The sequence below is a fragment of the Strigops habroptila genome, chromosome 7 (genome assembly GCF_004027225.2).
Source record: "Strigops habroptila isolate Jane chromosome 7, bStrHab1.2.pri, whole genome shotgun sequence".
NCBI lineage: Eukaryota > Metazoa > Chordata > Aves > Psittaciformes > Psittacidae > Strigops > Strigops habroptila.
In genome coordinates, this window is record NC_044283.2 from 58,186,891 (window position 1) to 58,202,642 (window position 15,752).

Here is a 15,752-nt window from a genome sequence, read left to right on the forward strand (position 1 = left end):
ATTTCAAGCCACATCAATGAAATGAAGGCATGTTAAAAGCTCCTTGCTTCATTCCAAGTTTAGATAGACTAGCTCTCTATAAGTTTAAATATACAGTGTGAAAATTATATTTAAAGCACACACACATATGCATACATTTATATATAAATACATACAAAAATAAACTCAGTGACCTGCATTTTCCTATAACTATTACAAATAGGCATTCTTCCTTAAAACGTGCTACAAACTACATGCAAATAGAAGGGAGCAGTGATGCTGGCAAAATACTGGTTTAAGTGATAAACAGAACTTAACCATGAATCTGTCTTGAAAAGTGGAGCCATGCCTCCACTAAAGGAATAAAGGGAATTCCTGCTCACAGTAACACATGTCAGCACCAGTACCAAATACCATCTTCCAGCCAAGGAGCAGGCATGTTAGGAGAAGGGAGACGATATATCTGAGACATACATGGCAAGCAGCAGCTGGTTACTAGTAGCCCCTGGCTTTGTGGAGCACCACTCCGGTGCTACCTGCCTGCAGAGACGCTGCCACATGGGTTTGTTGATTCACAGCTTGAACTGAAAAGGAGCTAAGCTCCCAGCCCCACTCCAATTCAACACAACTAGCACAGCTAGTTTAACTGCCTTGCTTATAAACTGACATGCACATTTCTCCCTCCATCCCTTTAGAGTGAGAAGTATTACACAGGACTGACATACAAAAGCAAGTTTTCTTTTTGTCGTCTGCTCTTTTGATACTAAACCAACCCTTAGTGCAGCCTCCAGCATTTCAGTAACAGAAACACAATAGTGCAAATTAAAAACTGGAGACAGATCTTCAGCAACAAGAGCTGCAGACAGGAAAAGAAAAAAAATAACCCTCATTTAAATCAGCAGTGCTGATGACTGCTAATTGTTCCTAGAAGAGCTTAAAGGAGAACAGTGTCTCAAGCGAATAAGGACCGAGCACAACCTTGCAGGTCTTGGGGCAGTGGAACAGCCCACGGTCTGGTCAACTCACTGTAAGCACTAAGATTTGAAACAAGATTATGCAAAGACAAGCCCAGCGTACAATCTCTTCCACATTACAGTCCAGCTTTCCCCAGAATAACCCCTCTGGGCTGAGCAGACCAGATTCAAAGTACATTTATATGGAACCACTGACTTGCCATGGGATTTAGATCAGACCCTAAAAACTCAGCATTAAAATGCCATTTATTTATGGCTCCATGTTCTGGAGATTTAAGAACAATCGACAATTTGACTGAGCTTCTAAAATCCATCAAATATCTCAGTTTCTACAGATTATGGCATAGGAGGGAGTGATGCTATACAAATTACATCTTTTTAGCCCTTGCTTCTTCCTCTGCCCATTGTAATGCACAGACTGTCTGTGGAGGATCCTTAGCATCCATGAATCTTACATGAAACTCACACCTCAAGATGTGTAAAAAGACACTCAAACCTAACAGGCACTGCAGAAAACAGCCCAACATGGCAAAGCACAAGTAAATATATAAAAGTAGATGTTGCTCTAATTATAATTCCTTGAGTTTAAAGTATGCATTCAATACTGCACTGTAACTAAACCCCACCAGCCCAGACCTACACTTTCTGTGACAAGCAGGTTGCAGCATCTGTGTGGTGTTGGCTAAAAACGCATTGAGCATCCCACGGCTTGGAGCAGATTCACGAGAGAACAGAGATGGTCCTGCCAGGCACTGGGATGGATATTCAGGATGGGGCTGCCCAATACCAAACAATTTCCTGGAATCAGGGAAATTCAAAGTGGGGAACACCTTCTGAACTCTCTGACATGCTTTTAATTTCTTCCCTTCCCTGAATGTCTTTCCCAAATGAGTAGCTTATTGAGCAGCAGGAAATCTCTTCCAAAATCGAATAAAACCACATTACCAAACAACTTAACCAATTCAAGAAATCATAATCACTAAAGGAACCAACTGAACAACGGTGAATATGCTGTGGGGTAATAAACATCAAATGGCTCTAGGATTCATTTAACATGACTGTGGAGTTCATAAAATGGATGTTAGAGATTTCTTCTAGAGAATCAGCAGCTTCATTTGCAATGAAGAGCTTCTGCTTGGTGCTCTTGCTGGGCAAAGGGTGCTCTTTCTAACAGAGAAACACAGCAGATTTGCCCAAATCTTGTGGGAGCAGGTTAGCAGCAACCGAGGAGGTGGTACAAGATTGAAGGCAGCCTTAATTCCTCCCTCACTCTTACTCTTTCGTCACTTTAGCTTAAAGTACTTCAACATGCCCAAATTAAATTGATGAGAGAACCAGAGAATCCTCAAAAGAAGTCTGGGGTTTCCCCTTCCCCGCCCCCAACTCCAATGGATTAAGCTTAGCTGAACTTATTAGGAAAAGAAACAGGAGTGACATCCCATACGTGGGCATTTTCACATCTAGAAAAGGAACATAACAGCTGCAAGGGAAGAATGGGCACATACAGCTTTTGTGCTTTTGAAGCCTGGTCATGGCTCCCCATCTGCATTGCTTGAAAGGGTGGCTCTGCTCTAACAGTACACAGCTACTTTGCCTGTGAAGCTGTCTTCAGGTTCTGCACTGCTCCAGGCATTGGCAAAAAAATACACAGCCTCATCTATCAAACCCCATTACACAGCCCAGAACAGAAGGCTCTCTCCAACCCCTGGCAGCTTCCTGTCAACTTCACCTCATAAAAGCTTTATCTAGATGTTTAGCATTACAAAGTGTTAGATGAGATTAGTAATTAGCCAAATAGAGCTTAATTTTCCCCATTCAGGTAATAACACAATACGTGAAAACAAACAGGGAATGGGTAGGCAATCATCTCCCCTTTTTCACTGAGATGAGGAAAGGGAAGCTGCTCACCTCCACTTCTCTTCCTCTACTGCACCAGCCTCATTCAACCTCAGCTTGCCCCACACCAGGCCCTCTGGAGTATCCTGTGTGTCCAAAACAACAAAGGACACGCTATCTTCTCACATGCAGAGATAGCTGCAGATGTGAAAATATTCCTGGTGCTCTGTGGTACCTCTGGGTACTGCCTAAAGGACACTTGTACCCATACTAGTCAGCTTTGACCCACTACATTTTCCAGTCCTCATTGCTTGGTATTAACTCCAAAAGGATGTATTAAAAGATTATTTTGATGTGTTTATTTGGAAAAGTCAGGCAGGGTTGTTTCTTTTGTTTGTTTGTTTTCAATTTGTTTGTTTGAGTTTTTTAAAAGTATCTACATCTAAAGCCAAACTATAGTAATTGTTTTACAGACACTGCTTATATGGAAAATTATCATGTTTTTTCATTGGGCCGCTATAATATTCCTAAACCACAGGTATCCACCAAAAGTGAAATAGCCCTGGCCCCATCAACATCCTGACTAGCTAGAAGCTGGTAAGCACAGGAGTAAAACTTAGTCAGACAGTAAGTCACTTGGAAAAGCCCACTTTTAATAGCTGCTACTTATTTGTTCTGCACTTAGCTGTAACAAGGACTAGTAGGGGACAGGACCAGCTAACTGTGTTTGCTAGCCAGGGACTACTGCAGGAGAGACACACCAGGATTGGTTTGGATGAATAAACTCAATGTCCTCCTTAATCTGAAGAGGAGGAGACAGCCAAGCAGTGCCCCAGCGACCCTGTCATGTCAATGAACAGCATACCAAGCACATAGCTGCTCCTCATACATGTCTTTAAAAACAAATCATTGGGAAGAGGGTTTTATCCTGGTAACCCTTAAGCAACCTTAAGTGCACAAGCTTTGCTCTTTGTCTTCAACAAAAGAGTATTAGAGGTTTGTATAAAGACAAAGAAATATTGAGAAAGATTTTTTTTAAGGCATTCATGACCCTTTTGTTTTTCCTCTCCAGTTATCACCCAAGCCACTTTCCAGGTTGGCTTATTTTTCCCAACATGGAGCAGAGCAGGTACAGTAGCTTGCTCCCTCTGGTGCTCTTCCATACTGCCACAGACAACTCATCTTCTCTATTCACTCAGCGCTCACTAGGACTGAAAATAAACACGCCGGCTGCAATAAGTGTTTGACATGTGCATCTGCATAACCTGACCTGGAAAAAGATTAGCTGTCTCAAAAGACTGGTTGGGAGCTAAGGTTTCTAGATCAAATCAAGACCAGGTCAAGAACAAATAAACCTAGTCATCCCACTCAACAAGTGCTTGGTAGCTGATATGAAATGAATAGTTGGAGCTAGGTCAGTTTATCAGACAGCAGATGTCTACATCACAATACCCATTCATTACCTAGGGTTAATAACTGCACAAATATAAGTTTTCAGTGTTCAGCAAAACTCCTTGTCTCCCAAAGCTATTTATCTCTTTTTGTGACACGATCTGTATTGTACTTTTCAATTCTGTTTCTCAAAAAAGTAACTTTTCTTAAAGAAGTTCACTAACAAAAACATTTTTAGAACCACAGTAAAATATAATGGGAATTAAATTATGGGTAATAATTCACACTTAGCTGCAGAGAAGCCAATTTGGCCTTCATCTTTGTGCCTGAATGTACTGGGCGTGAATTACTACACTGTAATTCACATGCTGTCATGTCTCATGAATTAATTAATGCCACCAAAGAAAGTTAAAAAAAAAAAAAAAAAAAAATCAGAGCACACAGAAGTTGGTCAGAGAACATAAACCATCTTTTCAGGAAACTGGTTACAAATGAAACAAGCATTGAGGGTTATAAGCCTGCAGGGTAACACAACTCCCCATTCCTATCGCTGTAAGAGCAAGCACATTTTCTACTGCTGTAGCTCAGAAAAAACCCCACATGCCTGCCACTGTATGTCATACATGTTAAGAAGCCTACAAGAAAGAATAACATGATGCAATTATTCGGGCCCTAGTCACCAGCTTCCTTCTATAGTTCAAATGCTATAGATCCAGCTTCATTGCAACTAGAGCTGTGCTGATAGCAAAGGGTTCCATGTTCCAAGGCAAGTGTGCTTTGGTACAAATTGCAAATGAAAATACCAGATGATCTTGTTTCCCTTCTTAATGCAGGAGGGTCCTATGAGCAGACATACTAGCCAAACACTGAAAGAAAAAAAAAAAAAAAACCCAACAAAAAAACAACAAACCCAAACCAACAACAGAAAAGCAACAACATTACCAGGAAATCTCCTTAAAATCTCCTTCCTTAATTGGTGTGAAATTTAGACATGCAAGTGGGTCCGCACACAGACCTCTGCACTGCTTAATGGCTTAAGTGAGAATTAAATCATGTATAGAGTCTTTGAAAGGTTGAATTTCACCCTCTATCAGCTTATAGATTGGTCAGTCATCAGATGGGGAACTTGATATTCCTGATTTTAGTACATTGCTAGTAATGAAAGCCCTGTAGTATACACATAGTACAAGCCACCCCCTTTTATCATGGAAAGCCTTCCTCAATCAGTAGTTCCACTACAGAAAAGGTGGCACAGCTGCAGGTAATACAAATTGCCAAGAATAGCAAATATTATAAATATTTCAAGGATGATTAATCTTATAAAAGAATGAAGTTAGGCAGAAGCCTGGAAGTCAGCTTGGCTATTTCACAACTAATAAAACATGTCTCTTGTATTTCATTGTGACTTTATAAAGAGTATTGTAGTAAAAGACAATTATCCACCATTCACTAGCTAACATAACACTTGTACAAGTATAAAAGAAACACAGTACATATTTTAAGAAGTGACAGTATTTCCACTGTATTAAAATAGTAGTGAGGCAAATGTTCAGCTCACATTAAACAGCACTCTGTCACTGAGGACCAGCTTGCTGACATCATATATTTCCCCCAATAAAGATAATGCTGCTTGCTTTAACAGAATCATTGTCACCAGGCAACTACCAGTACTGTTCAGTAATAAATATTTCCACTGTTCCCACAGAAACTGGCTTAGCACCTGGAACTCCTAATGCCTAGAGTGCTCAGCTTGACCTTTGAGCACCATCTTTTCACAAAGACACAGCCTTCCCTCAGCACAGTTGTCTCCCAGAAACACCGGGAAGATGGCACAGAAGAGCAGAGGGTGAGAACAGGGCAGCAGATGAGGCTCTCTTCCTTGCAGCTACAATGGCTTGAAAGGACTTCAAATTTCACTTCCTACTCTGCAAATGATAAAGCAGTTCAGCCTCATCTTGAACTAGTTCTCATACAGAGAGACAAGATGGCATCTGTCCCTAAATGCAGGAAGGTCACTTTAGAGCTATGCTGCATACATTCTTAGAGTCACCTTGGGTTTTGGAAGTTCTAATTTAGGCCAGCAGCAACCGTAGCCCTGCCAGTTTGGTCCTGTCAGGTGTCAGTAGGAGGCCTCAAGCTTCCTAATAATACCAGGCTCCAGGACTTGTTGGGCTTTGTCTGAACTCAACCTTCTGTAGCTTAAACTTCACTCTGTCTCCAAAGTTATTTAAGAAACCTTTACTGCACCTGCAACTTCTCTAGGATCAGATGTCTTTCATCTAGCCTGTACTAGCTGTAATAACAAACCTACTCTAATGCCAGGTACCTACCTGTTTGTCCTGTTCAGCCAGGTTTTGGTTATATTTCCTGCCTTGTTCTGGCTTCAGTCTTGCTTAGCTTTGGGCATGTAGTTGTAGCCCAAAAATCACATTGTATATCCAGAAAAAGATTAAGAAACCTAAGTAATCACAGCAATAACAAACTAACCCCATAGATCATCAGGAGGGAGCAGTCTGCAATCAATTCACAAATACAGGGTTAAAACATACAGAAAATAATGCCAATCAGAAACAATATCAAGGAGGAACCAACCCTATAACTGACATGACACTTTGCCCAAGTGGGAACCAGGATGATGACAGCTCACTCTCACAACACAACTGCAGGGTGAGAGCTTAGGATCAGATAAAACAGGCAGATCACCATGCCTGTTGATTTTATTGCATTTGTAAGGATTTCCAACGGAAACTGGGCAATTTAGATTATTGCTCTAATCTGAGTAGTAAGTGGTTGTGCATTTTTGGATTAGACTGTTAAAGCGTTAGAGTAACAACAACAACAAAATAACTCTTTGCTGCCTGTCATGAAATTATGCACACAATAGAATCCTTAAAAAAATAAGTTTAACATAAGTAATGATAAAACAATCTGATAGGATGATAAAGATCTTTGCATACAACAGGGTTTCAAGCTCTCTTCCAAAGCATAAAACTGGTTACTTGGAGACACACAAAATCTTACCCCACAGTGATCACTATGGTATCCTTCCTATGCTGCTCTTAACAGCATGCATTTTTGAAGCCTTTTATTCCTATTATTATTTTTGTCCAGCGGTCTGGGAGTTTTAAATCTCAACTCTCAGCCACACATGAGCATGACAGTAACGTGACAGACAGAGCAGGTGTATGTCTCTCCAGGCTCACAAACTGAGCTACTGCCTGTCATGTCAGTCTCATTTCGGGTGAACTTTGACAGTATTCATTTGCGGGTAAAGAGAAACCTGCTTTATTTGGGGTCAAGGAGAGGAAGGCTGAGGAAGATGAGAACAGCTGCTCATTCCAGAAAATGCATCTGTGAAATCCTCCCATTACAGGCAGAGAGGATCGGTTTGCTCAGGTGTACGTGGGGGAACCCAAGCCAAGGAACACTTTCCTTCAGATGCTTTGGGAAAAACTTCCAAACAGGAGCAAAATGGAGGTAGCAGTGCAAAAGCCCTGTTCACAGCAGAGCCCTTGCAATGGATGACAAAACCTTTGGTTTTGTTGCTGTTGATGTTTTCGTTGTGGGGTTTGTTTTTTTAATTCCCTGGTATCATTGTTTTCTATCTTGACTAACCTGATCTCCTTCTATGACAAGGTGACCCACCTGGTTGACGAGGGAAAAGTTGTAGACACTATTTGGACTTTAGTGGAGCATTTGACACTGTCTCTCACAGCATTCTCCTAGAGAAACTAGCTGCTCACGGCCTGGGATAGGTGTATTCTTCACTAGGTTAAAAACTAGCTGGATCACCAAGCCCAAAGAGTGGCGGTAAATGGTGTCACATGCAACTGGTCACTAGTGGTGTCCCTCAGGGCTCGGTGTTAGGACCAGTGTTGTTTAATATCTTTATTGATGATCTGGATGAAGGGACCAAGTGCACTCTCAGTAACTTTGTGGATGACACCAAGTTGGGTGGGAGTGTTGATCTGCTGGATGGTAGGAAGACTCTGCAGAGGGATCTGGACAGGCCAGATCGATGGACTGTGGCCAGTGGCATGAGGTTCAAAAAGGCAAAGTGCTGGGTCCTGCACTTGGGCCACAACAACCTCGTGCAACACTACAGGCTTAGGGAAGAGTGGCTGGAAAGTTGCTCAGGAGAAAAGAACCTGGGGGTGCTGATTGACGGAGCTGAACATGAGCAGCTTGTGCCCAGGCAGCCAAGAAGGCCAACAGCATTCTGGCCTGTATTAGCAATAGCGCGGCCAGCAGGGCCAGAGCAGTGATCATCTCCCTGTACTCAGCACTGGTGAGGCTGCACCTCGAATCCTGTGTTCAGTTCTGGGCCCGCGCTACAAGAGAGACATTTTGTTGCTGGAGCAGGTCCAGAGAAGGACAACGAAGCTGGTGAAGGGTCTGGAGCACAAGTCTGATGAGGAGCGGCTGAGGGAACTGGAGGTGTTTAGTCTGGACAAGGCATCATATCATTCTCTACAACTACGTGAAAGGAAGGTGGAGAAAGTGGCTGGTGTCTTTTCCCAAGTAACAAGTGACAGGACAAGAAGTAACGGCCTCAAGCTGCACCAGGGGAGGTTTAGATTGGATATTAGGAAAATTTATTCACTGAAAGGGTAATTAGGAATTTGATCAGGCTTCCCAGGAAAGTAGTAGAGTCTCAGTTCCTGGAAGTGTTCAAAAAATGTGTAGGTAAGTCCCTTAGTGACCTGGTTTAGCGGTGGACTCGGCAGTCCTGGGATGAAGGTTGGACTTGATGATCTTAAAGGTCTTTTCCAACCTAGTTGATAGTATGATTCTATGACTAATTCTCTAATTTTGTATAATAGGTTTAGTTTTTTCCAGCAGATGGATTTACAGGCTTTGCCAGAACTTAGAAGAAGGGATAGCTTTCTGAGGGCTTCCCCACTGGTTCAAGTCATATTTTCTATGCAAGCTGTAAGCTATTCTCCATTTAATTGAAGGGCAACAGTAAAGCAACCATCCACTACTCAAATCTGCTATTATCTCAAGTATTTTCACATGGTTTCAGGGGTTTTTGTGAGCTATGATTCAGAGCAGTCCAAGCAAAACCAGAGTACAGTGCTTGTGCATTTGGGATACAGCAGATTAACATCATCATTGAGAAACTGCAAGGATTCGTGACTTTTTCTCCTTTCATTATTTCTACAGCTTATCAACAAGATGACATTGTACCAGGGCAGTATCCTGAAAGATTACTTTTCATCTTGCAGATCACTGAAGTCACACACTCTTTGACTTCATACCTGTCATCACAATCTAAGACACAAAATATACTCCAAGAAATGAGATAGCTAAAAAAACCAAAGCTGCCTCAAAAACAAACAAAACCAACCAAACAAAAAAACACAGCAAATTTATGACATCACTGGCCTAAAAATTTGTCTATAATGTAGCCATCATTACAGATGAAGAGACTGTGTCAGGAAACTCAAAAAGGGAATAAGATGCAGTAATGTCAGTCTGTAAAAGTAGTTCATATCAACTCTGGCAATCACTACAGTGAAGGGGGATTATTAGAAGGGGGGAAAAAAAAAAAAAAACAAACACCCAAAGAAGCAAAAACCAGGGCTTAACTGGGCTATTTTCCTATGCAAGGTGAGGGTGTGGCATGTGTTTAAACACACATATACTGTCTTCAGGCTAGCAGGAACCTCTGCATTGATACCAGCTTACAATTGACTTTACACAACCTTCTGCAGGACTTGTGGGAAGAGGGGCAGCAAGGGAGAGCACCTGAAAGCTATCAGATATTCAATCTCTGACTTCAAAGCCTTGGAAGCCTCATTAGACTATTTATTCTGATCTTCTATGCGATTTTGCTTTTTATGCACATGTCCTTCAAGTCCCCATGGGAGATTGGATGGGTTTAACTGTCCAGTGGTAGCTGATACCAACCATACTCATCGAACATCACACAGCTAAATTGCAGCCTTCTCCCTCCATTTAGTATCAAGAACATAACACCCTCAAACAAGAAGATACATGCTCAGTACCTACTTCCCCCCAGAAAGGCAACAGGCCAAAATTTTGAGATAATAGCTGCACCCTGGCCTATCTTGAGATTGAAACAGGGAGAATCAAACCAAGTCCCTTGGCTCTGACCAAAGGTCTTCACTCTCCACTGTCCAAAGGTGATCTTCTACCACACTTTCACTACAATTTAGAGGGATCAGATAACACACGTGTTGGTTATGTCTGATGGTCAGATTTACCACCACTTACTGCTACAACCACCACAGCAGCTACCTGGTACATTTACTTTGTAGAAGAACATACCAGAGGAAATATTTCCAGGCACCTAGTTTCTGCAGCTCTGGTGTTTGCTCATCTGTAGCATAATATGACTCCTAGGATACTTGTGACATTTTCATTTACTGCGACTACCAGGCAGGATTTTCCAGCCAGAGTAGCATTGTGAATTTAAAACAGAACTGCCAGAGGCATATTTAAATTGTTAATTGCTTAAACTGTTAATATTGTTTAATTATAAAGATTTACAAAACAATTGCTATCATTCTTTCCTGAAGAATGGAGAGCACCTTTCGTAATAGCTTTTTCATTCCATCCCAATTGTTTGGCTCAGTTTAAATATTAATTCTAATTTTCAAGTCACCAAGAAGTTTTGCTTGAAGAATGATAGCACAGATAACCTTTGTGCCCAATGGTGTTAAATGATATAAGCAGACAGGCTGTACTCTACAGATATGTTCAACTAATTACACGTACCTAATTTTTTAACGTCCTCCTTTGCTGTAAAATTTTGCTTTAGTGTGTCTTAGAAGATACATAGTGCATGTAAGGCAGAAAAAGTCTGATGAATATTTTAAAAGCAGGGGCCCACAGCCTATGTACAGGGAGTCATGTTATTTACAAACATGCTCCCGCTGACCTGTGATTAGAAGATGATCCTTGGTGAAGCTCACCTTCCATTTAGGCATCAGAAAAATGAGGCAGATGGATTTTCCAAAGCTATGCTCCGAACATTTAGCAACCATCACTGTACGTTGGATAGGATCTCCGAAACCCTTCAGCATTTACGAAACCTGACAACTCACTTCTGGGGCCCACACATCCCATAGAAAAAATCCACCACCCCAGGCCTCAAAATCTTACTCTAAAGAATTAAACATATCAAATTTCATTTAACGTTTTCCTGGCTAATAAGATGACCAATTTATTTTTATTTATTTTTTTTTTCCCCCTGCTGGAGCTCTGTACTGGGTTTGAGTGGCAAGGTTTTGGTATTGGGGAGTGGAGCCTACAGGGAAGGCTTCTGTAAGAAGCTGCTGGAAACTTCCCCTCTGTCTGATAGAGCCAATGCCATCAGTTCCAAGACGGACTGGCTGCTGGCCAAGGCCAAGCCCATCGGCAACGGTGGTAGAGGGATAATGTATTTAAGCTTCTTAAATACGTTCTAGCTGCAGCCTGGCAGTGCAGCATGGTCCTACACCTAATGAATCCACATTGCTGAGCGATTACACAGCGTGCCAGGCTAAAGCAACTATACTGGCTTTGGTTCTTGTTAGCTTAGGGTCACTGAGATTATGGGAGCCTCCGTCTTTCAACTGGGCATGGAAAAACCCACTGCAATGCTTGAAATCAGAGTCCAATGGGATGGTAAGATCCCAATCTGAAACCATGGCTAAAAGGGGATATGCAGCCCCTTACTGAACAGTATCCACAAAAGGGAAATTCAGTTCCATGCAGAAGCCAGGAGAGACAACCTCAGTGACACACAGCCAACAGAATAGCTCTGAGCTTGAGGAAGAAAGTCTGCCTTAACATAGCAGCTAAACTTGGTAACAGAAATCTTTGTGCATGACCAGTTTATAGTTTCAGGATATAACTGATTATAATGTAGCCTCAGAATTCAAAGACATGGTATAGAAGTGGGGACAGAAATCAACATCCTAGGGGGAAAAAAAAAAAAAAAAAAAATACCCCTCCCAAAAAAAACCAAACCACAAAACCCTACACCATTAGATAAAAGACACAGGCAAAATCATTATTTTCTATTCTCTCTTCCCTTCCCAGAGACAAATTTACACAATTTTTCACTCACCATGGGCTAACGGCATGAAGAGCATTGTGAAGAACAGCAGCTGTGATGACCACATGACTGTGATGGAGGGCTTGAAAGTATCCCAGCACACAAAGGTTCAAATAAAACAAGGTGAATGTCCTCCTGCACTTGCTTCCAACACTTCAACTGTTGGCCTTCAATTCACATCCAAAAAGGAAAAAAAAAAAAAAAAAAAGAAGAAAACAATCCCCAAAAAAAATAAAAAAATCCCACAGGCAGTATCCAGAGTCTGAGACCTACAAATAAGAAAGGAAAAAAAAAAGAATGCTGTTAGTAAAACAATAATATAGGGGTTTTCAATCAAGTATTGCTGCATTTCTTTGCTGCCAACAGCTGTAAAGCCAAACATGTCTTTCTCCCCCGCGCCATCCCTACAGACGTATGCATATTCCTGCCTGTAAGAGGGATTAAAACTTGTCACTGTCCAGAGAGACAGTTTGACATCACTAAGGTTCTCTCTCTCTCAAAACAGGGCTTAAAACAGCAGAACAAAGATACACACACAGGTTGAGAGTCCCCAGGCTCAAAAGCTGATTAGCAAAACCAAGTCCATATGTACTGCATCGTATGCAATCATGAGACTTCTAAAAGAGGGTGTAATTCCCCCGAAAATGTTTGTGTATCTATAAATCACAAGCCAACATAAATTCCAGAGCTGCAATAGGTTTGACTGGTGGCTAGGCTCTGTGCTGATCTCAAACAGAAAATAAGTTTCCACCCCAGCCACTTCTTTTCCAACCAAACCCTTTGTATACAGAGAGTGAGGCGGTTAAGAGTAAATGCAAGCTCCTGAAAAAGCACACTTGCCATCACACTGGTAAGTGAACAGACTGCCAACAAAAGGGGTCATTTCTCCACTTGGTCAAGGCCGTAACTGTGAGCACCTACAAGAAGCATAGTACTTTGGGAGAAAATTTGACTTGTGGCAGAGCTGCACTCCCCGGCCTGCCTCCTCCTTCCCCTCAAACAGAACCCTTTTTCCAATATAAGTACACACATCCACACCAGGACAACAATCCCACTTTTTCTTTAACCTCCAGCACAGTAGGTAATGCAAGTGGACACAAGCCAAAAACTGTCTATGCAAACATCTACTACACATCCTGAATGACTTGAGCAGAAATTGAGCCAATGCTTCCACAGGTAGCTGGGCACTGCACATTTCCACTAAAACTTTTCACTCCCTTTAAGCATTTTTCTCATGTCTCTGCTGTTGAGGCTGACACCAAGATACCAGGCAGTGGAATCAGTAATATGGTTTGGGAGTATGTCTGCCAATGATATGCCTAAAAGCCTCTTATTTTTTGACATGTCCTGTATGGCTTTTAATCACTGAATCTAGACCAGTTTTTGAACCCAGTAGAGCCTACAAGTCACTCTTACCCTATAGCTACTTTCTATGGTGACAGCCTGTGATTCACTTAGCCACTCCCAGTCAGTCTCTGCAGTTACTCATTGTGGAATTAAAAATAATGATCTTGTCCATCCCACACACTGATAGAAAAGGACAGGGAAATCTGAATCCATGCTTGAATAGAAACATTCACTCATTTAATTGGAGAAAGTATACCAGCTTCCCATCATTTCAATCTCTCAAGAAGGGGCTAGATGGCCACAGTGACTCAAACTTGGCAGGAAAAAAACAACTATACAGAGTTAAACCATGGCTCAGTTTGAGACTTAGCTCCCTACTGGCTTTGAAATGATGATGAAATATGAGGAATTGAAAAGTACTTTGCATATCTGTTTTGAACTCCCTAGACTCTACAGCTTTCACAGCACTGGTCTAATTAAAAATATCTCGAAAAAATCTCTGATCAACAGAAGTTATTCTTCTCTGAGCAAAGAAGCTGTTTTTGCCAACTTCTGTTCTTACCCAAAACCCAGCTTGAGCCAAAAAGCTATATGAAAAAACTGCGCTGCATGCCATTGTGATGTGGGTATATTTCCGAAACTCTGGCATGACAAAGTGGCCTTTGTTTTACCTCCTATCTTTGCTGATCAGCTAAATCAAACTCCACACAGTTCAGAACCAAAGTCTATAAGGAAGCTTTTTTTTATTTTATTTTATTTTTCTTAATATATCTGCTTGCACTGCCACGATTTTATTCTCCCACTCTCCTCCCCAGTCTATCCCTGCAATTTGTTCATTCAAATGTAGCAGTTTCCAGAGGTTTTCCTCAGCTCTGTAACGGGGGTGACTAAAGAGCACAAGGTCAATATGCAGTCAAGTGGCTTATTTATAGACATCCTAGAAAGTAAAACTTTGCTTGAGCTGGGACTAATCAGAATAGTCACTGATAACATTTAAAGCCCATTTTCCAAGGGGGACTAGACTCGAATATTTCAAATCATACATTCTAAACAGCAATCAAATTTTTTAGGCTACCAGTACACATCAAAGTACACCACTGGCCATTATTTATGCATGCTTTTTCTACAGCATGGTCTGTAAAGTTTTAAAAGTGAGAAGCTTTTTGTGTTACAAAATTTGAAAAGGTGTACAGAAATGGGGGAAACCCATACAAGTTCAGGTACACTGTTCTGAAGTAGGAGCTCAGCCAGGCAGTGAAGGAGTAGAGGTTTGTTTTCCGATTCTTGTTTGTTTAAGCTGAATCAAGTTCTCAATAATCTAAATCTGTTTTAAAGAGATAACATTATAGTGCAGTAAAAAGGTTTTTGGGTGTAAACTGAAGTCAGAAATTAATTATACTACCTATCCCAGAGAAGGGATAATTGTCAACAAAATATTTACACAGTGGCCTTTAAAATTATTTTTATCTGTCTGTGCATTCCTGCATGATACGATTCAATGATTTTTCTTCCTATTGTCTCATGGGCTGGGGCTGAAGGAGCAAAAGAATTTACCTACCCTCTGCAAAGTCCAAACAGCAGTTTTAGGAACTAATGTCTTATAACCACCAGAATCACAATTATACAAACATTTTATCCTACTGGAACGAGCATTATCCAGTCACAAAGCTCCTGCGCAAAACAGAGACAATAAGAGTAGCTCAGCATTATGCACCATTTACTCTGGCTGTACATCTGGCCCAGTATTCCCAGCCCTATTTTCCTTCCTGACAGAATAGAAGAAGCCAGCGACACAGCCTGTCAGATTGTGTCTGCATACCCTGGCTGGCACAACCTTGCTCTTAAGCCTGCTCCTACAAAGACTTGAACCACCTAGGCTTAAGCTCATGCACAAATCTTAACAGGTCCACAATGTGTGTGGAGAAATGCCAAAGTTGTTTAACAACATGGGGCACTACTATATTAACCAAACACTTTGTAATGCTACAAAATTCTGGGTGGTTTTGCATTTCATGTAATCAAATAATCACAGTGTATTTATGAACTGTGTATCTTCAGGGGAACAGCTAAATAGGAAACAAATGGAGCAACACTTTTTCTTGATGGTCACACGACCCCTCTCAAGCAGCACTATGAGATGCAGAAAGGGGCCTGCA

The 15,752-nt window shown here is 41.4% G+C and overlaps 1 protein-coding gene across 22 annotated transcripts in view; it reads right to left on the minus strand.

Moving 5' to 3' along the window:
• The window catches only part of ADGRL3 (adhesion G protein-coupled receptor L3), a 515,916-nt gene that overhangs the window by 318,903 nt on the left and 181,261 nt on the right, over positions 1-15,752 (minus strand). For all 22 annotated transcript variants that reach the window (XM_030492003.1, XM_030492008.1, XM_030492007.1 and 19 more), the window contains exon 3: positions 12,262-12,518. In XM_030492003.1, the coding sequence (XP_030347863.1) occupies positions 12,262-12,316 (55 nt within the window). In that variant the 5' untranslated portion in view covers positions 12,317-12,518. The remainder of the gene's footprint in view (positions 1-12,261; positions 12,519-15,752) is intronic.